Source organism: Amblyomma maculatum, chromosome 8, assembly GCF_055883805.1.
Source record: "Amblyomma maculatum isolate TAMU_Amacu chromosome 8, ASM5588380v1, whole genome shotgun sequence".
Lineage (NCBI taxonomy): Eukaryota > Metazoa > Arthropoda > Arachnida > Ixodida > Ixodidae > Amblyomma > Amblyomma maculatum.
In genome coordinates, this window is record NC_139351.1 from 46537136 (window position 1) to 46558639 (window position 21504).

General features: G+C 44.9%; 1 protein-coding gene across 2 annotated transcripts in view; it reads left to right on the forward strand.

The window, feature by feature from the left end:
* LOC146181096 (ferric reductase 1-like) overlaps positions 1-21504 on the forward strand; it is an 87353-nt gene that overhangs the window by 51285 nt on the left and 14564 nt on the right. For both annotated transcript variants that reach the window (XM_084576247.1, XM_084576246.1), the window contains exons 2-11: positions 365-583; positions 7602-7738; positions 9977-10068; positions 12797-12887; positions 14280-14495; positions 16675-16773; positions 17772-17937; positions 19492-19599; positions 19771-19886; positions 21063-21149. In XM_084576247.1, the coding sequence (XP_084432373.1) occupies positions 397-583; positions 7602-7738; positions 9977-10068; positions 12797-12887; positions 14280-14495; positions 16675-16773; positions 17772-17937; positions 19492-19599; positions 19771-19886; positions 21063-21149 (1299 nt within the window). In that variant the 5' untranslated portion in view covers positions 365-396. The remainder of the gene's footprint in view (positions 1-364; positions 584-7601; positions 7739-9976; positions 10069-12796; positions 12888-14279; positions 14496-16674; positions 16774-17771; positions 17938-19491; positions 19600-19770; positions 19887-21062; positions 21150-21504) is intronic.

Here is a 21504-nt window from a genome sequence, read left to right on the forward strand (position 1 = left end):
TCGATCCTAAATAGCAGCACGTGCTACAGCATTCCTCTTCATACAGCGCATGAAGATGATCGCTGCCTTTATTTGCTAGCGTCAAAAACTTGTCTCAATTACGCCAACCCCCCAACCACCACGTTGACATTATGCATTGACATCTCACAGCACACAGAAGCATTAAGGTTTTGTCTGAACTTGCGGATTCTGGATTTGATCGCACTTCTTCATCCTCAGCAGGCGAAAACACTAGCCACTGAGTTAAGACAGTAGGGTATAAGAACCCTGTGAAAGCGCGTAGCAAGCAGCGATTGAGAACGAGTGCCTAATGAACTTCATGCAGAATGAATAAGCTGACGCATTGTCGTGTTTTTGTTTTAAGGGTTTTGGACGCCAGCTACCGGCAACAACAGCATGGCCACTCAGTTTTCCTTCTTCGTGGCTGTCATCCTGGTCCTGCTGGGAGGCGCTGTCCCGTACCACACGGGTGCGCCACAGGGCGCCTGCAGCCGCATGGTGCCAGGACACGGCGCTCCTTCGCAGTCCGGCGCTGACACCTACCAGCTCACGGCGGAGAAGCAGCCAGACCAGAGTGTCCGCGGTGAGAAACTTTGCATTATTAAACTCGGCACATGATGTCCATAGCAAGCGACACAAAAATCCCATCGTACCTCGCGGAGAGAAGGAATGCAGGTGGCTGCGTCAGAGGAGTTGCAGGAGTGGAGAGGGCTTCACGCTACCTGTCAAGTGGTGGCGGGCGCCACCGGGTCAAGCTAAAGCAGAGGGGCTTTAGATGAAGCGTTGGAATCAGGCGTCGCGGCACGCATTGTGCGAGTGAGCTTTCGCTTTCGTACGCGTAGGCGGTCCTAAGTGCTTCTGCTGAATTTCTAAAGCGAACGTTTTACTAAGGCCTTCCGTTGCTTATTCGCGGACCAAGTTAGCCATACGATTGTCCTGGTAGCTGGAGCAGCACGGTTTCTACCATCCCGCATAAATTGGCTTCCGTCCATCCATAGGCACTGGAGATGGGCTGGCTGTTTTGGCCTCGCAAGTTCTGTCGTCAACCCGCAGGCGCAATGTGCGCACCATTCTCGTGATGGATGTCGAAAAGGCGTATGATAACATTAACCACGACGCCACTTTGAATTTTATTGACGCACTACATTTCCCTCCTAGGGTACGCAGTTTCGTAAAATCCTTTCTTGAAAACAGATTTGCAATACGGCTTAATGGCGATTCCATCGGATCATTTGTACCTGTTCGCAGTGTGCCCCAGGGCTCCGTACTGTTACCAACGCTGTTTAACATTACCTTCATTCCCCTTGCATGGCTCTTACACAATGTCCCTGAGGTCAACTTTTTGATCTATGCTGATGATATTACGGTATGGAGTACACTATGACATCTTTACTCAAGCGGCAGCCTTGCAGTCAGCCTTGGATGTTAAATCTGTCTGCCTAGAGCTTTCCACGTGCAAAACTATGTACACGTCGTTCGCCAGCCGCTGGGGTCGCCGTAAACTCGCGGCGATGCCGGTCCGTCTCCAGCTATCTGGAAAGTGAGACATTGAAAATTTTGGGATCATCTATTAGTCAATCGGGAACGGGAACCGCCTGGCTCTCTCAGGCTAAAAAGCAGGCGATGCAGACCTTGAGCCTAATAAGACGTACTGCTCCTAAATCTGGTGGCGCTCGCTCCCACGTAGCACGGCATTTGGTGACAGCGGTTCTGCAGCCACGCCTCATTTATCAAGAACAGTGTCAGCACTTGTCTAGAGCTTAAGGGGATCGTCTAGAAGCAGTAAATAGAGGCTATGAGAACCATATCTTGTCTCGACCGCATCACACCGGTCGTGGCACTACAAGAGAACGCTCAGCTCAACACATTAAATATATATAGATGAACTAGTACAGCAACGCCGGGATACTCGTAGCCTTAAGGCGACCCTTTTGCACTCACCGGGAGCACTCCGGGCCTATGCTACATCGCACACCATATTCCCGCCGACATCGCCAGTTCTTCCTCCATGAAATTTTGTTCAGCTGAGCGAAAACAATCTACTGACCTTCATTGACCAACGACATCTTATGCGGCATGATCCCTTCGTGAAAGGATCGCAGAGCAAGACACCAAGCTGCCCCAAGGCTCAATAATTGTATATGTAGATGCCAGCATTGACGGATTTGAAATAACTGCAATTCATTGTCCTTGTAAGCCGGCGCTTAATAGCACATCCAGATATCAATTTGCAGCACCTCCTTCTCCTTTCTGTGCTGAGCTGGTTGCTGTCCGAGAGGCTCTTTGCTCTCTCTCCGTCACGACATTTCTACCTACAGCCAAAATTGTCATCCGCACCGACGCCCTACAAGCAATCTGCTCCGACGCGTCAGTCGCAGCTCAGAAATCTGCCAGAATATACATCGTCTGGCGGCTCGCATCTCGCAAACCATTCGAATTGAGTGGGTCCCACGTGACCTACTCAGTTCTCAAACCTGTGCAGATTCTGCAACCCGGGCGACTCTACCTTCATCAATGACACGCTTCCTCACTATGGATGATGCCACTCTGCTTCTCACAAGAAAGGAGCACCTCCGGAGCCTCACACGTGCTCTTGTCCCACCGTGTGCGGCAACTCTCTTCAGCGGTCTTACCCGCGCTGAGCAGGTTGCGCTACGGAGGATCCGGGTCGGGGTTGCCCTCACACCTGCTGTGACACGAACCATGGCCTCAATATCGATATTTATATCGACGTCCAGGATGTCCTGTTGCGAATCAGAAGACCACGAGGCAGATATTCACCACTTGTTGTGGGTCTGCCCGGCACTGAAGCCGACGAGAATTCGCCACCTGAAAGCAGTGGGCCTTTCGCCGAACAACTCATTTTCATACATTGCTTGGACGCAAGGCCCTTAATTATCATCGCTCTCTTGAAATTTATTAGAACAGCCAAGCTTTTTTCTTGCATTTAATATCCCTTTTAATTTCTTTACATATTGCATTATGCCCTGAGGCAATAAACAACGTTATTAAAAAAAAGTAGCTGACTTTGAACCGAAGAGAAACCACGTGTTAACACAGCTGCGCGGCCGCCGCCGGGGCCCCGCGCTCGCTTCTGCCTAGTCACGTGATATCCATGACGTTGCTCGGCAATACTGTCCCCTCTCCGCTGGTGCCACCGCACTGCAACAGTGCTGTGCGATGTCGGTGCACGGTAAAGAGCCCCTGGTGGTAGTCGAATTTTTCACATCTCTTCACTACGGCGTCTTTCCTAGCCTGGATTGCTTTGAGATATTAAACCCCACAAACCAACAGCCAAACATTGCAACAACCCTCGACACTGCCGCGCCGATAAGTATAAGGCGACTTTGCTGTTGTTTTAACGGCAGCAGTCATGATCCAAATGAGACGCCTCGTGAACTGTCGCGTGTCGGAGGTTGCGAAGATGGCAGGCAGAATCCTGTCACCCAGTTGACGTAGCTTGCTGAGAGGCTGAGACGAAGAGGGACGGGCCGAGCGAAATGTGCCGCTTCCGCTTTGCTCACTTAGTTAAGCCGGGTTAAATCTTTGCCTAATTTCTGTGAACTGGTCGCCTGAAAGATGTCCTGATATGCGAAGAAAGGGGGGGGGGGACTCATTTTGTATATATATTCAGCCAAGTAAGCGAATCGTGGGTCATGAAATAAGAATTTTAGCGAAGCAAAATAAAAGTAAGACGAGTGTACAGTGCGATGGCAGTGAGAAAGATCAGCGATGGCAGCGCAAAGCGGTAAACAGCGGAACTTTTGAGACAGTGTTAAAAGAAGGAACAATATGCCACCGCGCTTCCTTTGCGTTTTTAACTGCCATCAGTCACGAACCAGGTCGGGCAAGGCAGCCTTGCAATAACATGTGCTAGCTGTCAGCACTTTTGCATTTTCTTTGAGGGTCGCGTTTCCGCCTCCTGTGCGAATTCGAGATTCGTTTCCAGTTTTCCACTGCGTGCCTTGCGTCAGTGACGTTTTCGTGCCCTTGATTTTCACTTACGCGCCACCGAGCACGAGCTTTCAAACTACGTTGATCCGCTTCGTCCACGTCACACCTTTTTTGCGCGATCGGCTCATCTGCTGATGCGAAAACTCCGACACTGTACGCAAAGTCAGCGCCTATGTTCTATGTCCGATATGCATTCTTGGCCTCCGCCCCGAGCTTTTAGCATTCGCCTCCCGCGCCTCGGCTCACCCGGCTTCGCCATTGCTTCATTACACTGGACAAATGTTATGCCTGCTGTCCGGCGCAGCCAGAAACTCGGCATTCAGTGTTCTCAATCTGCACGATAGACAGCTGAGTTGTGAAGAGCGCAAGAAAACATTGTTCTGGCATCCTTAGACAGCACAACTGTATGTACACATAGGGCGGAATCACGCGCTACAAGAAAACCAGTTATTTTTAGGTCCAGTGCTCTAGTGCCCCTGAGCCCCAGGCTCTGTACGTATCTGTGAAAAGATGTAGACGTCGGAGAATGGAGCTCATGAAAGCATACGCTCTAGAAAAACTGCTGTCGGACAATCACTGAGCGATTGTGTAGGATATATAAGCGCGGTAGCAATTTTCAATGGATGGATTCCTGCAACATTCCGTGATGGAAAGAATGAAAGGAGTATGGATGTAAAAAAAAAAAAAAAGAAAAAGCAGATAGGCTACTCTTACTGCGAATCCTGACTCAGGCAGATAGCGAATTTTACTCAAATAATCCCATGTGTAATGAAACCCAACCAAACTCATCTGTACTGAACTAATCTTCATGTTTGCCAAGAATCTTGCGAAAGATCTATCGCCACTACCTGTGTGCATCAAGCAGGCTTCGCCAATGAGAATGCCAGCGTATATTTAAATTTTCGCTCAGCGCTCGCCTTCCTTCACCTTCGGCACCTGCTTTCTCTCTGATGTATGCAGTTGCGTGTCGCTTTCTGCACCGGTGCTCCGTCGCTCACCGCTCCAGCGCCTACCCCCACGGCTTATGCATCCATTTTTTTCACGTCTCCTCCTCCTTTACCGCAGTGTTTGCACTTTCGTCAGGTTGCTGCAAACTAAACGGAAACATTTATTCTCTTCGCTGCGCAGGCTGCGACGCCCTGCTGCGATATGCGAAAAAAAAAATCCATGTGACGTTGTGAACTTTCGCCTGACTTTCACCGCCCACGAAATGAAGAGGACTACACCACAGGCGTTTTTTATTTAAATGTGCTATCGATATGTCTTGTCAGTTGTATCGGTCTTGCCTGTCCGATTCGTCAACGACCTCGGTTAGTCATCTTCCATTAAAAAGTCTAACTTAGCCGAGGATAGGGTGTCGATCGTTTACGTATAGGAGTCTTAAAAACCCCAGCCTGAATCTTAATGTCTGGGCACTTAGGTATATTTTCTTGGGAGTAGTTCTCAGCACGTTCAGTTGAACCCCTAAACAGTGTCGTAGGAAAATCGTAACCACTCAAGGTTTGCACGCTCTCTCTTCACTGTTACATGTGATACCATCACTTGTACCGAGGAGTAAAATATATTGTGGGAACTTCTCTTGTCCTAAACGAGGTAGGCATCGTGAAGGCGCTTTTAGTTTCTAATTTAGTACTCAACGCCTGTGCTGCTTATTTTACCTACTGATAACAGTGTAAAGCTTGAGGCCGCACCCGTGTACTGGGTAGTCAGCATTTTCGCACTCTTCTGGTTAGCGCAAAACATAGCCCGTTCGCCCTTTCACAGTGATTTTCTATTAAAGATGTCATTTCTTGCATGGGCAAGTCGCTGCTCTGCAAAGTTTGATTTGAAAGCGGTTCTGATGACTGTCCAAAAGACGGTATTGAAACAAATAAAAAAATCTGCTAGAAGTGTAGTAGCTTATTCTTTGAAAACCTTCTTCGTCCATATGGTTTCCTGCTACAAACAATTGCTATTATCGACGTTTCAATATAAATAATCCTAAAACTGAGAGAAAGGGAGAAGCCGGAATGATTTTACAAGTAATGGCATTTTTGTTTTTAAACCATGCTTCTAGGAACCAGTTCGAAACCGCTGCCGATAAGAACAGACAAAATACACAAATGCTGGAACTTAGTGCCTCCGTTCGTTTCGTTTTTGTTCGTGCCCGGTGGCTCATGAAAAGTTGCAGTGAGGCCCTGGGAACAAGTACAACAAATGTTGATCTGATACTGCCACGCAAAATGCCCTACCGAGTAACTGACTTGGAGCAGCTTCGACGCGGGTCTCACAGACTTGATACAAAAGTACTATTCTGTCCATAATGCATTGCAAAAAGGTTTCCACCGTAAAATGCCGAGCGACAGCCCTCACCCGTGTAAACACTCCCGCCCCCCTCCTCCGTAACTTCACTGCTAATAGAGAGACTTAGCTTACCGTGATCCGCTACCGTGATCCCCCCCGCGCGTTCCACTGCGCATGCCCAGATCCCCTTGACGCTGATAGATGGCGCCACATACTTAATGTCGGCACATAGACCTGCCGCGTTGGGACCAATCAGCTAGTGCGCCTCGCCCACGCGCGGTAGAGGGTCATGGTGGCGGTTCGCGGATCACGGTAAGCTAAATCTCTCTCTCGCATTTCCGCGTTATCGAAAAAGCACCCCCCTCCGATTTTTCGGCAAATTCGACTCGTGAAAGAGGGTGATGTTAGTGCGCGTTAAGGTACACGACATGGTCAAAATTTTTAGCGCCTTCCACTACTCATAGCAAGGATTACTTTGGGATGTGAAACCATATAAATCAAACCAGACATTTCAGTGTGGCTCTCATGAACGACATTTATCCTCGGAGACCCGGCGCTGAAAATTTGATCGTTATGCGGAACAGTGAAATCGCAGGCGTTGCACTTACGGAAAGAATTCAGTGCCGTGAAATAGCTTTTCAGTTACTTTTAAATGTGCCTTGATTAAAGTGTGATCAAAATTTTCTGTTCCACACAGTTCAGGAATGCAGATTAAGGGAGGATCCAGTGTGAGTAAGGGTGGTCAAATAAAGCAACGAGATTCGTAGGCGTGAGGTGAAGCACATTGAAACGATTACTACCACACGTAAGTGCTTACCCTTGAAGACACGTGCTTATTCAGCCTTGAACGCTGCATTTTTTTTTTACAGCTGGCAACTTTCTGCCTACTGTAAGCACGCACTTAGGATATCAAAGCCCACCAAGGTATTTCAGCCGTGCTTAAGAATCCAAATTATTATATCTTACGCGTTTGGAGCCCTAGCGATCGGCTCCGCATAAAGGGCTGAGCTGCTTAGTGAGTCTCATATTGTAACCGGCTTCGCTTGGTTGCAGACTCCAGTCTCCAAAATCAGCCACTGGCTGTCGTAGTCTGAGATTCTCGTGAAACGTGACGCTTGCTCTAGCGTGCAGTCACGTTGCATGACATTGTGTAACGTGCCGTCGCGTTATGAAGCGCCCTTCGCAAGCTGCAGCATAACGGTACTGAAGATTCGTTGCCAGGATTCAGACAAGGCTTTCTTTAAAACGCCGTGATGCAAGCGCGGGGCTAGAGGCAGTGTACCGTTTCTTGTTTCGGTTCTGACTGACGACTTCGTGCCTTCACTCTAGTTTTCTCTCTCTCTTCTCCATTTGCGGCATCGCAGTCACGCTCACCGGCACCTTCAAGGGCTTTTTGCTCCAAGCAAAGAAAGCGGACGACGTCGACAGGCTGGTACCTGGAAAGTTTGTCCCTGACGACAATACTACCACCGCCACCTTAGACTGTTTGGGAGATGAAGCGGTGAGTATGACACTGAGCATAAGGCTTTTTGTAGCGTTTACTTTTGCACCATGAGACCGCATGACCGGATGTTACGTATTGTGCGATAATTTACCATTGGCTTTGACGTTCATTCCAGGAAAAAGAACACAGCGCTCAGTGTGGCTTTTTTATTTATTTTATTGTGTACTTATTTTATTTTATTTATTTGCGACAGAGAAAGCCTCACGTGTGTCCTTTTTCAGTTCTTCAAACAATACCCGCGAAATGCAAAAAAAAAAAGAAAAAGTCATGTGACTAGCGCATTCGCTCGCCTAGGGCGCCTCGACTCGCGCATTTGCGGCGCTCCCAACCGTGCCTTGAGTGAACAAAATCATGCGGCAGTTGGCTCCATGGCCCCTGTTGGGCAGGCCGATATGCCTGCGTTGGTTTCGTCGCCCGCGTGAGGCAGTCGACGCTCGTGACGGTGCAGATGCAGCGAGCTCTCCGCGCGCGAGCGCTGCAACCATCGCCAATATATTAGCTAAGGCTGAAACTCGGTCGTTGAGACTCAGCAGCAGCTAATTTCTCACTCAAACCACGGTAGTGGGTACCGCAATTGTGCGCGAATGCGTTAGTCACGTGGTAGTTTGTCTTTCGCGGACTTCCTTTATAGGGCATAAATGGAAAGGGATTTCAGAAAGTCCTCTTCAATTTGCAAATCACATTTATTGTCTGAAGTAACAGTTGGTAAATTAGACAATACCTTAGGTACTGATTAATTACAAAATAAAAAATAGCCTGACCTGCGCCAAACGGCAGTTAGCTTAGACACCGTGTATGCGCGCGTGTGCATGTGTGTGCGTGTGTGGCAATTCGTGTGCTCCTTCATGCTGACGCCGCCCGAGTGGGGAATGTTAGTTTGCATAACAGCTTAATTCCCAACGCAGCCACCGTAGGTTCTTTGTGAAAACGAATCTAATTACGAATCCACCTTAGTAGGAAAGGGACCTACCGTGAAATTCTGAGCAGGCGTTCTTCCTCGTTCAAGTCGAAATTACCGGCCGCAGAATGTGTGTGTGTGGGGGAGAAGGGGGGAGGGGGGGAGGCTTTTCCTGAATGGCGCAGAAATTCAAAATGGCGGCATTTCCCCCAAGGAAGAAAAATAGCGAAGTGCGCATGAACATAAATTTTTGTTCATCTCTGATCGGGCTAGAGGTGTCCGACAAGACGCGCCGCCGGCGGTGTGTGCGCGCGATGCCACCGCCGTTTGCTCTAGGTGCGCGTTTTAAATTTACTATTATTTATTTACACTGCAGGTATCAGTAGGAGAGGGTTAGAGAAGATAAGTTTGCACAGAGTGCTCAAAAGCATCTTGTTAGCACATTTAACAACCGAAGCAGGCAGACGATTCCAAATTGTTCGATTGTTCATGAGATAGAAAGGATTTTTAGAACTGCTTAGTCCTGGCCGGCAATGAATGGCCTTATCACTTTTGTGTGGTTCAGCCTTGATCTTCGCGCTACAGAAAGTAGATATGATTCACAGGGAGATCCAGTTTTGTTATGAAGTACAAAACTTTTAATCTAGTAATCTGTCTGCTGGTATCTTAATTTTAATTCGGCGCTAGTTCCCGCCTAGATAGCGGCCAAGATCTGCTGCGCATGCGTCAGTTGTCTCGTTCGCGTGGCCAATCCGAAATCTTCCGTCAGCTTAAAGGATTTGGGTATGCGTGTACCAGGACAAATCGGCGCCGCCATTTTGTTTGATGTTTTTATTTGAGATTCGATTGGATTCTTGGTCTGGGTGGGGCCGACCTGCAATGTCCCGTGATAAGGGACTCGCGGAAATGTCAAATTAGCAGTTAAGAGAGGGGGAGGTTGCACTGGTAACACACAATTATTGGTCAGAATTTGACGGTAACTGAATGCAAATTGACTATGTGTGTGATTATTTGCTACTTAATTGCACATATGAGTCAGTTCCTGAGATTAAATCCGTCATTAGCTCGGCTATAGATCTCCTCAACAATGAAGGCAGTGTGCCCTCTAAATTCAGCTTTTTACGCAATACTCTTCAGAAAGTGAGGGGTATAACGAGTAAATCATCGCCTCCATGGCATGCAAGATATAAACATAAGCGGTGCAGGAAGGGTGTAGTATGTCTGGCTGATTTAATCTGCCTCCGTAGTATTATAGTCAGATTGACGGGTTTCGCACGAAGCTTTTCATATCTAGAGAGCGCTCGTGCCCACATGCCTTCCACCATTTACTACCACAGGCGGCGCTGACTCACACCAGCGGCGATGTCAAGAGCCAGGTGAAGGCCACGTGGACACCGCCGGCAAACTGGGCAGGCGAGGTGGTTTTTCGGTGAGAGCGCATAGCGTTTTTGGCCGCGTAATCGCATATCTCAGATGATGGCCGGTAATTGGCGCTTGTTTAGCATTATCAGGCACGACGCAAGGATTTGAGGGAGAGGCCACTGCAGACTTGCCGCGGCACGCTGCGTTGTCTAAATTTAGCCCGATTTGCAAGGTAGTTTCAGCACTGTTGGGACATCTCGAGATATACACGTTTGGACAAAATCTTGTCAGATCATTTCATGGATATGTGGTCACTTTCGATTTTGTGTTATTACATTACTGTAGCAAGCCTGCACTAGTGGCCGAGCCTTCGAACTACGATACAAATTAACTGCTGTCCTCCCCAATGTTCTTCCAACACAACATGAAACCAGCGAAGTAAAAAAGAAATGGTCTTCTGATTGCGTCACCTACACAAAACCTTCCCATATGCTTTTACTATCAGGACGCTTTCCCATCTTTCATTTGTATATTTCTTCCTTGATGGCCCTCTATAATAGCACGTGCAGCTTTGCCTGAATTGGGAAAGAGAGCTCAGAATGCTTTTTTGCCATTATCAATTCATCATGGTATTGCAAACGTATATTGCATGCTACGTATAATCAAATCTTCACATTGCTTAAAGGGCAGCTCCGGGGTTCTTTTTATGTAATGGTGTAAAGAAACTTAATGCAGGTTTCTTTGTCATTACTGACCACATTTTCCATGTTCAACACCCTTGTGATGCCTCACTGAGGCACAAATTGATTTTGAAGTTTGCGGTATTTGTGATTTTTGTGAAGGGTGACAAACTTTTATAGCAGCAAAGAAAATGCAGGCACTTGAGTGGGTTAATGTATGCAGAGGCAGGGCAATTAATTCCTGCAACTGTTTAGTGAAAGTAGTAGAATATTCTTGGAAACATTTAGAATCTATGAGGCTTCCTGATAGATTTCGTTTGTGTTCCGTTTGGGATAAAGAAATGAAATGGGCCTCCTTAATATTATTTTTACTTGAATAAATGTAGTACACCAGATTTTGCATAACTCGAGTTTGGATAAAGGAAATGCCATTTTTAATTTTTGTGTTCGCTTATCTGTTATGCTTTCCGATTCCTATTGCATATGTGCACTACTTTGTTTTCGTTTTTCATGTAATGTGTTTTGTTTTTTTGCATGGAATGCTGGCATATAGGTACTTATCAGTAGTTTTTTGAATAAGCTCAGTTGGAAGGCGGCGCTTGCCACATTACATCCTTTTTTGCTCTTACTTCGTATCCCACTGTGTTGTTTCATGACAAATATTCTCACAGGCAGTCAGGGCATTTGCTTGGTAAGACCAGGACAGTGGCTTGAAATTCTTTGTTGTCATTCAGCCACTTCATGGCATTCAACGTCGTGCCGGGGAGAAATGTATGTCGGCAATTTTTGTCATCAATGAGAGTCATGGACGTCTTAATGAACCAGTGATTGGGCATTCGTTTCGCATCAGATGGAAAAATGAGTATGGCTGCATTTTTTTTTTATTGAGATCACAAGAAGTACCTGTGAAGGCAAACCTCTGCTTTCTTTTGAATGCCGATGAGAAACAAGCCTGTGATATCCACATCACTTTCGGCACACTATAAGCATCTGCCCAACTAGGCGTTTGCAAACTCATCTCTCATAATATTCGCAACCATTGACTTGGAGATTCCAGCCACCTCTCTAATGTCGTTCGTGTGTAGAGGACAAGTCTAGGCTTTGTCTAAGTGGCATTGGAATTAGTGTATAAGGTAATCCTGTAATGCACATCAAGTGGTCAAAAAAGTTCTTTAGCTTTATTTCAAAATGTTTATTGGAGCTTTATTTTTTTCCAAGGTTATGTTGAGAAAGACGCTGACACTAGCTCAAGAACTAATTTCGCCTAGCAGCACCTAAGAATCGTAACAAAACGCTCTTGCTCCTGTGATTGTTACTGCTCTGAATATCAATGCTGAATTTTGTAAAGTTCTGTATTACTTGTTCTGTAATTTGTAGTACTACCTGCAAATATGATTTATTATAAAATGACTGGGAAATTTCAGAACTAAGCTTTGTTTCTCTAAGTACAACCTGGAGCGACTGCATTTTTTTTCCTCGTCACTTATAAAAGTTTCCAAATTACCAGGTTAGAGTGCTAGACAACTTATCCAGGGAGGTCTCGTTAGAGCCTCTATGCTGGTGGGAATCTGTGAGGAAGGGCTCAAGAGCCCCCATTTACTGAGCTCCCAGGTGAAAATTGCAACAGGTCTGACTGGTTTAAGGAACAATTACCAGTCAAATTATTTGGCTACCAATTAAATTTCAGTTGGATCATGGAATTTAACTAGGATCTAAATGCCATCAAGTGGAATTTGTTCCTGAAGCAGTTAGACCAGTTACGATATCCAGCACAAATTAAAGAATCTCTACTGGTAATTTATTGGAGCCCTCCACAACGGCGTCATCACAGCCACAGTCTTTCTGGCACCTTAAACTAAATAAATATGACCTTTTATTGTGGATCTTGTTCAATTTCTCATTTGTACGCATCAATTTTTTTCTGTTGAAGTCAGTGCACTGCTGCATTGTTGCTGCAATTTCTAAATTCGTAAGTGGTGAGCACGACTGTGATATACATCACAGTCGTGCTCATGGACTTCACTGGAGGTGCTATCCAAGTGGCTGTAATATTTATTTGGTGCATGTTTTGCATTTTGAGGGTGCAATGTGGGCTTTTCGAACTTTGCATTTCAGAGCGACGGTAGTGCAAGACTACAGCAACTATGTGGAGAACATCTTGTCGGCGCCTGTTTCAATTGAAAGATCACCTTATGAGAGGAAAGAGGTATGGTTTCCAGTGCTGATAACTTCGTTTTTGTCAGAGTTAGGTACACCTGATAGCGCTACCTTTATAAAGCAAGAACTGATTGGGCAGGAACTTCTCCTCAAGGGCGGGAAAAACTTGAGGGCTGCATGTTATGTAAAGATTACATTTTCGTGGTAGATCGTAGAACATGAAGCTGTTTTGTTTATGCTTACACAGTATAGAATGGAAATTGTTATGTGATGCATGTAAAATGCATTCTTTTTTAACATGCCTCACACACACATCTAAAAGCGACCTGTATGCCGTTAGATATCGGGCGGTGGAGTCTCCTTTGGTGCGAAATTCAGGATAGTAATGGACAAACGACATATAAGTGCTCGCAGGTCAATGAGAGGTGCAAAGCATAGTAGGACAAGAGACCTGTGCATGTCTCACTTCTACTGTTCTATGCTGTTCTTATTATTCTTGTACAATTATCTGGCATCTGTGCCCTAACTCAGGGGTTACCCGCCCTCCCTCAACATTTCCTGGTCGAATTCTTGGTAAGTGTACGGACAGGGCAATGTGCCTAGTTCTTTGAAAGCCATTTTAGAGTGTTTGTTTTTCTTGGCATAGCTCGTTTCTCAATTTTGCGCCCTTTGGCATTGGTGCTGCCCGCAGCATAAACCTTGGCATCGTGCCAAGGTGCTGTGTGTAGCTGGCTTTTTAAGTTTCTACTGGAGTACCAGTTGCTGCTGCCTCCCCCTCCCCATTTTAATTGTTGTTTGGGCTACTTGCTTCAACACGCTGAAAAGAATCTAGCCTAGCGTGCGCACCCATGATGCAAACAGCATTGACAACTGTCACCAGTTTAACTTTGTTAATTTTCAGGATTGCATTGAACTCTGGCATAAACAAAAAGCTCCTGAATTGATATTTGAAATCAGACTCGTATGCCTAGCAGTTGTACTGGAAGTCTCAAAACACAGGTCTTGCTTTGAATATTTTGAAAATATATTGTGATGATGCGAAATTGGCTGTGAAACAAAACGGCATTGTCATGTCCCTAAGTGGTGAAGCTAGACATTACTTCCGTAAGGCAGACAGTGCCGCAGCTCCAACTAATGGAAAGGCATGACGCGACCACCTTAACATGAAAAGGACAAGCTCTCGGGCTAGCTTAGCTGCGTTTTCATCAGTTTTTTGCTGCATATAGCAGGACGACGATAGTACGGAGGAACTCCCCTTGCGAGGCAAGACTTCTCGGTTCAGTGCTTGTTCTACGTATTCCTCCATGCTCTGTCCTGGCCATCCTACGTGCTGCAAGAAACATGTTATTTTGATGCGGTTTGTGAGAGCGTGGTGGTAGACTTGTCTGAGGCTTGCATATTGTCTCACCAACTGCATCTGCCTAATCCTCACATGCTGCAGGACACTGCAACGACCCCAGCTACTAGTGCTACATATGCGGGCTGCGGCCAAACAATGGGCTGCTTCGGAACTCCCAAGGGCTGTCTTTCCCGAGGTTCCTGCTCCCTGCTGCTCACGTATGTGGCCAGGGGCGACGGTGTCGACTTTGAGCTCAGTGCGCCCGGTCGGTACGAGGAGATGTGGATTGCCGCTGGCATCTCTGAAACGCCAAGCATGGTGTGCTTGCTTTGTTTTCTTTCTCTCCACCTGTGTTCATTTTTCCTCCTCATTTTCATTACTTATATGATCATCCCTTTTACATCTACTGGGGTGTGAAGGCTTCTTCACTTTGATGTCAAAACGATGGCCTTGTGGCTGTGCATCTGCCTTGCATTAGGGAGGCACCAGATTCGATTCCTGGTGCTGCCATTTGTGCACCGGTTTTTCAATTGGTACATTCGACTTGGTGCTCGGCTCTCCTGGAGTGAAAAGCTTTGAGAAAAGGGCCTCAGACCAACTCAGATTAAATTATCAGTGCTGCATGAAATGAAATACAGTCTTTTTTTCTTTAGTGGCAGTGGTAATTGAGACTCTGAAAGCAGGACTAAATTTTGATTACACGAGTCCTTCGACTTCTACTGAACTTAGATTTGCTGGTTTTGGGATAGCGCTCTGATTAGAAACACACAAAAGAAAATTGAAAACGAGTTAATCTCATTTTTTGTTGTTAAGGAGGAGAAAAGGAGGGCGGAAGGCAGGGACGTTAACCAGAAAAAATGAAATCCGGTTGGCTACCCTGCACTGGGGAAGGGGAATGGGGGAGAAAAGGGGGAGGGTAGAAAAGGAGAGGAGGTGTCACAGTCTGTTAATCATAGCTTTTTAAGGTGGTTGTAATGTCGGTTAAATAAAAAAATGATTCAGTACTGTTCCAGATTCCCAATTTGAAATTGGGATGCTGATGCTGATGTCAGGGTTGTTGCAGACTCTGTGATCCCTTGCTGAATGTTTATGGCTGCATCCTCTAGCTTTAGAGGTGTGCCTGAACCTAAAAGCAGTAATAACATCATCACTGTGTGGTTTTGGAAACTGCCAGTGGCAGTGATATTTATATTTCCCGTGTTTTGCCATTTATCTTTCCAGTGAAGTGGACAGTCATAAGAATGCTGTAGTCAATCTATATAGCCTAATTTGAATTGGTCAACACTGTTTATTTAATGCTGATGTCCAGTAATCATGAGCTGCGCACAGAGCCAGGACTGAAGCCCCGTCGTTGCATTAGAGCCACTTATTTATTATAGACTATACCAAGCGTCTTTGACATTGGGCCCAATATTTCACTGGGCTTTCATGGAGCTGGCATCACTTACCTTTCCTGGATGCTCCACTCCTTCTTTTCACTATCTGTGTAAGCTTGACAGATTTTTATCGGAATTGTTTTTTTCTTTTGTTATCATTGGTGCTAAAATCAATGCATGATGGCTTGTGTGCTCAGTGATTGGTTGTAAAAATTGCAATATAGACTATCATCAGGAAACTTTTTATTAGCAGTCTGGCACCCCAGACATTATGTATTCGGTCCTCGGACAATGCTGCTTACATGTTTGCTGCAAGCGAAAATATGAGGAATGATTTCAGGTCAGTTTAAACATTTCAAAACAGTCTCTTGCTCATACTTTCAGTTCAGCCAATGAGTACACACTGAGCATTTTTTTTTGGTTATAAGTCATAGCAGTATCCAACTGTTGTATACTTTCGCTGCTCAAGAGGAAATTATACAACAGTTGCATCTTATTGTACGTACCTATAGGGGCTGAAATGTGGAAGCTAACAGAGGGTTCTACTTAGGTTGAGGACAACGCAGAGGGCTATGGAAAGAAAAATGGTAGGGATAACGTTAAGAGATAGGAAACGTGCAAAGTGGGGGAGAGAAATAACTCAAGTCACTGACATTCTAATGGAAATCAAGAACACCAAATGGGCATGGGCAGGACATGTAGCATGAAGAAAGGATAACTGATGGTCACATAGGGCAACAAACTGGATTCCAAGGAAAAGTGAAGCAGGGGGCGGCAGAAAATTAGGTGGGCAGATGAGATAAAGAAGTTCGCAGGGGTCAAGTGGATGCAGCTCGCACGTGACTGGGTTAATTGGAGGAATATGGGAGAGGCCTTTGCCCTGCAGTGGGTATAGTCAGGCTGGTGATGATATCAGTGCTATGCTAAGGACTATTTCAGTAGCGGAGCTCAGTTTAGGGATTGCTTTTCTGGCAGGTTTACTTTTTGCTTCTGAATTCTTTAAATCACTGAATTCTCAAAGTTCGAGGTTTTGATGCATGAAGTTTAACAGTAGGCACAGAGTTTGTAATAGTTATGCATAGAAAAAAAAAATCCGTCACATTGTGTTCTTTTCCCACCAGGACATGGCCAGCGTTGTGGAATGCCTGCATCATAATGGGTTTATGTCAATGCGGGAATCCTGGAATGCAGACAACAAGCGGAACATCCCGATCGCCAACGTGAGTCTGCCGTATGCTTTATTGCCGTATGGGCTGCATGGGTGAGCATGTGATGGTAATGGCTGCAATATTGGAGAATGCAGTGTATTTTTACCTGCATGTTCTCCAAGACTAAAACGAACAGTCAGTAGGCTTTCCTCAGGAGTACCGTTTCAGCTGGAAAAGCACTTCCATTTGTGTTTCCAGCTGAATTGATGTTCTCCAACTAGAAGGTGATGAGATTCCAGGTGGAGTTACTCCAGCTGGAAATTTCCTGACTAGAGCTTGACTGGACATGTAGATTTTCCAGCTTTAAACTGGAACGTTTCAACTGGACATGATTTCTGGTTTAATAACCCAGCTGGAAATAGGTGCCATTCTAACTGGAATTGCCCTTTTCCAGCTGAAAAAACAGGGTTTCCAGCTGGAAAGGTTGGGCACATGGGTTCAATAATCCATCATCATGCAGTCCCAGCTGTCCCAGTCATGCATAATCCAGCTGGAAATGGGTCCTTTTTCTCTGCTGCTTATCCCGGGCGTGCAGGCTCTGTCGCCGCAATGGTGGCCATATTTTAAGTTAAGTTGAAATATAAAAATGCCCATGTGAGATGCGATGTAAGCGCATGCAAAAGGGCCCGAGGTTGTCAAAATTAATCTGGCACCCTCCACTATGCTGTAGCTCATAGCTCTTTTGCCACTTCGAGATGGTACGAACCCCAAGCCTTGCAATTTTTTGTTTAAGAATTTGCATGATGCAAACATGCTCGGACAGTTGCAACAGCTAAGATCACTGCTTTCAGCGAAGCTTCATGAAAGTATTTGGCCATGATACTGGCGGGCAATATATATAGTGGTAACTGTTGCAATTTAAAATTTCACTTGGTTTATATGAATGCCTTTCATATGCATGACAGTAAAATGTAATGAAATAATTACAACTTATAAAAAAAGTTTGAACAATAAATAGAATAGTAAAATGGGTAGTTTATCCATTCACTTTCAATGTGTCTTCATTTCAGCAAACTCCCGGCTTGACGTTCACCAGACGTGACTACAGTGACGGCATGCTGCGCTGCTCATGGCACCGGGCACATGTCACAAGTGTCCAGAAGACCACCTTCAACACTGCAACAGACAGTTACCACCTGCTTCTAGCAGCTGGGCAGTTTGAGGGAAACTCTGATGGTAAGTGCTCTATTTTTCCCATATGTTTTGGTCGTCAGTGTACTTATTAAAAATGGCTTTCCACACTGGTGCCTTCAGAAAGATAAAATGTGGTGAACTTTTATTCCCTGGAAATCGTAGACAAAGTGCGCATTGATATACAAATCTGAATCTTTAGCCAATAAAGCTATACAGTTGAACCCCTTTATAAGGGACATGCACTGGGGAGCAGTTTTTGTCTCTTACATAAGAAGTCCTTTATAAGCAGGGTACCACGTTCACATTTTCTAACTAGACGTTATTTTGACGTAGGCATCCTACGGCTAAAATACGCAAGAAAAGAGAAAGCTCTATAGTGTCACAAAGACGTTATTACAGCTTTCATTTACATATTGAATTTGCTTGGTGGACCACCTCACACTGCACCACACTTTGCAACTTTCTTACATTTATTTATTACTGTAATAGTTGTAAATCTTGGTCTGCTTCACGGCTGCATTAATGCTATTCAAACACAGCCTCTTCCAGCTTGAAAATCAGAGCGAGGGCCTCATGGCTGCAGAGCCAAAGCTGCATATGTTGGCAAACTACATTTTCAGTGATTGCAAAATGTTATCGCGATGTGACGTGGCACTATAACTAAGTTATGTGTCTAGTAATACTACAAGAACTCAAGTCAGAAAACTACCACGCAATCATAAAAGTAGCGAAAACAATAAAACATCACTAGCAGAAATATCCTTCAGAAATTTATGCTTGTTTGAGAAAGGATAACAGCGGCTGGGTGATCAACAAGTTTGTGACTATCGCTACTCAGACAAAAAATAAATGAAAAGCAAACGAGACATTTTTGTGTGGAGTTGAAACTGCTTGAACAGCAAACAGAGCAGTTTATTTGTCCTCGCCAGAGCAGAACCACTTCTGTTTTTGTCATTTGTTCTCGTGTTGACTTGGCTATGTCTTGCTTTCTAGGCACAATGGCTTATGTCAGCGGCTCTAGCTTAGCGCTTTCTTTGCATTTACCTGACAGATTTGTCGCTTGTACTGAAATGCAATGCAACAGACAATTTTCGTTGTATTCTTCAAACTAGTGAACACAACACCTACGTTGATTCTTGATAGGAAACTCCACTAATTGGAGAACCCAACATACTCCCGGAATGCTCGCGCAGATGGTCGTATGTGCAGTCGTGCTTGTGCTCTTTGTGGCAAGCCTGAGGACCTCCACGTCGCATTCCACTGAATGAACTTCCTTTAGTCACTTCAAAGCTGATTGACCTGCTCAAGCTGATTGACCTGCTCCTGTTATGTGGCCTGTGGAATTCGGCACAAGAAAGTTCAGTAAAGAAACTTCTAGTTTAGAGGTACTTCTGTGCATGCATTTCAGTGCACTTTGAAATGCAGTCACATTTTCTTTTAGCAATGAAATGTTGCATTTTTGTGCCCCAGTTTTTTAGCAATGACTCGAGTAGCTGCTGTGTATGCATTAAAATTTGTATAGCACCTGCCTGCCTAATAGCCCCGTGGTAGCCATGTTAAGTCATTTAGTGTATGTTTTTATAATTTTGCTTCCAGTTAAGAAAGAGCACTACGAACGGGACTACACCAAGGCTCCAGTGAACTTGAAGGCGATGCAGGTCGAACTTGGTGGAGCTGGCTCTGACATCTTCATCAAGCTTCATGGTGAGTGCTGAATTTGGTGTTGTGTTGTAATTTTCTTTCTATTGATGATATTTGCTGGGATTGAGAATACAGGTATGATATTGGCGGTGATTGAGAATACAGGTAAGAAGTTGATTGAAAAAGCTCAGCCCACTATAGTCATTAACCTTATTTGGGCTAACGCTGCTGCAGGGTCCCTGATGGTGGTTGCCTGGGTGCTGCTCGTTAGTGTGGGAATCCTTCTGGCGAGATATTACAAGAACGTCTGGGAGGCTACGACCATCTGCGGTGTGAAACCCTGGTTTGCTGTAAGATCACCTTCTACTTATGCTTTCACAGCAAAGCAGCTGACAAAAAGACGTGAAGAAATTTGTCACATGAATATAGTAGACTGTCGTAGTTGTTCGCATTCAGCTGCCAATGTATACTGACGGCAGATGAAAGCACGGCTTCCACAACATTGACTCTGTCTGAGGACCACTTGCAATTCCAGCATAATTATCAATAATAAATTGGTTGTTCCTAGCTTCTGCATTGTATTTAGGCACCGTCCTGTCAAAAGTAGTGAAAAGTAATGGCAGTGTAGCCCGCATCATTATTTTAATATGCTCCTCTCTGTTTTTATCAGAGTACAGGGTCATCCACTGTTAACTTAAACAGGGTTGTGGTCATCAAAGGTGCAGCTTCATGTAGAAGAAATGTTACACAAACAGAGGAACCTGGAGGAAATGCTTCATATGGCTTCCTAGTAAGCTTCAATGTACGGCTGGAATAGACTAATAAATAAATGGCACTTTGAAGACTGTGACTGGGCAAAAACTAAATTGACAACGCTCTGGATAACAATGACTCAATGAAAGATATGAGGTCTTGGTGAAAAAATATGCAAATGCTGAAGGTATTGGTGGCAACATGCATAGAGGCATGAAATGTTTTGTATGTTTGGGCACGTGTCCCACTTGCTTTAATATATTTTTACATGACCAAGTCGTATGTTTTATGATGTACAATGTACAAGGCATTTAACGCAAGTGGGGCATTCCGAGGCTGGTTGAGGATTTAATAGCTACCTTCGTTCTGTCCTATTTACATATGACCTGTCATTATCCATAATCAGCGGTCGGTTTCAAATTGTGTGTGAACAGATGCATACATAGCATGCCAGGTAAAAGTTCCGAATTCCTTGTCATGTGCAGTGAATGAGTTCATGATTTTTCATATACACTTCAGTATAAAGGTAATGTACGAAGCTATTTGAGCGCTCATTGTTAAATATTTAGACCTTTTTGCAAAGCTGAGCTCCCTTATAACATTGCAAAACTGTTCCCTTTTATGAGTTAACTATTGCTCATTTCTTTCTAGTTCATAACAGTACAGGTTTCAAGTCTCAGCTCTTTAATGGCACTGAGTGCTTCTGTAACCTAGTGCATGTAGTAAGAAAAATAAATATTTTTCTCCACACTGGTCTTTCTTCCTAATTTCAGTTCCACAGGGTGCTCATGATGCTTGCGGTGGCCATGACCATTGCTGGTCTCGTGCTGATCTTCTACCGGATTGGCCAGTGGAGCGTTGTAAGTTGTGGCGGTGTTTATTCACTGGCACACCACAGCCATATATGTTGTTTTAATCTAACATAACGACTCCGTAATGTAAATTTGTTCACTTGTATTTAGTGTTCTGCAGAAAGGAATCTCTAATTACTATCCCATCTCACATTCCTACTTGTTTAATGCCCTTTTTATGCAGTGTTTCAAAATTCTAAAAAAATGGGTAGTGACACTAAAAAGCAGTGCACTGTAAAACATTGTGAAGAATTCAGTTTTGTACAGCAGCATATTCATACTTAGCACGCACAAAAGTACATTTCACAATTCCATTAATTAGACTGGTGTAAGGGTTCCATGAACTGATGTGAGGGTCAGTGGA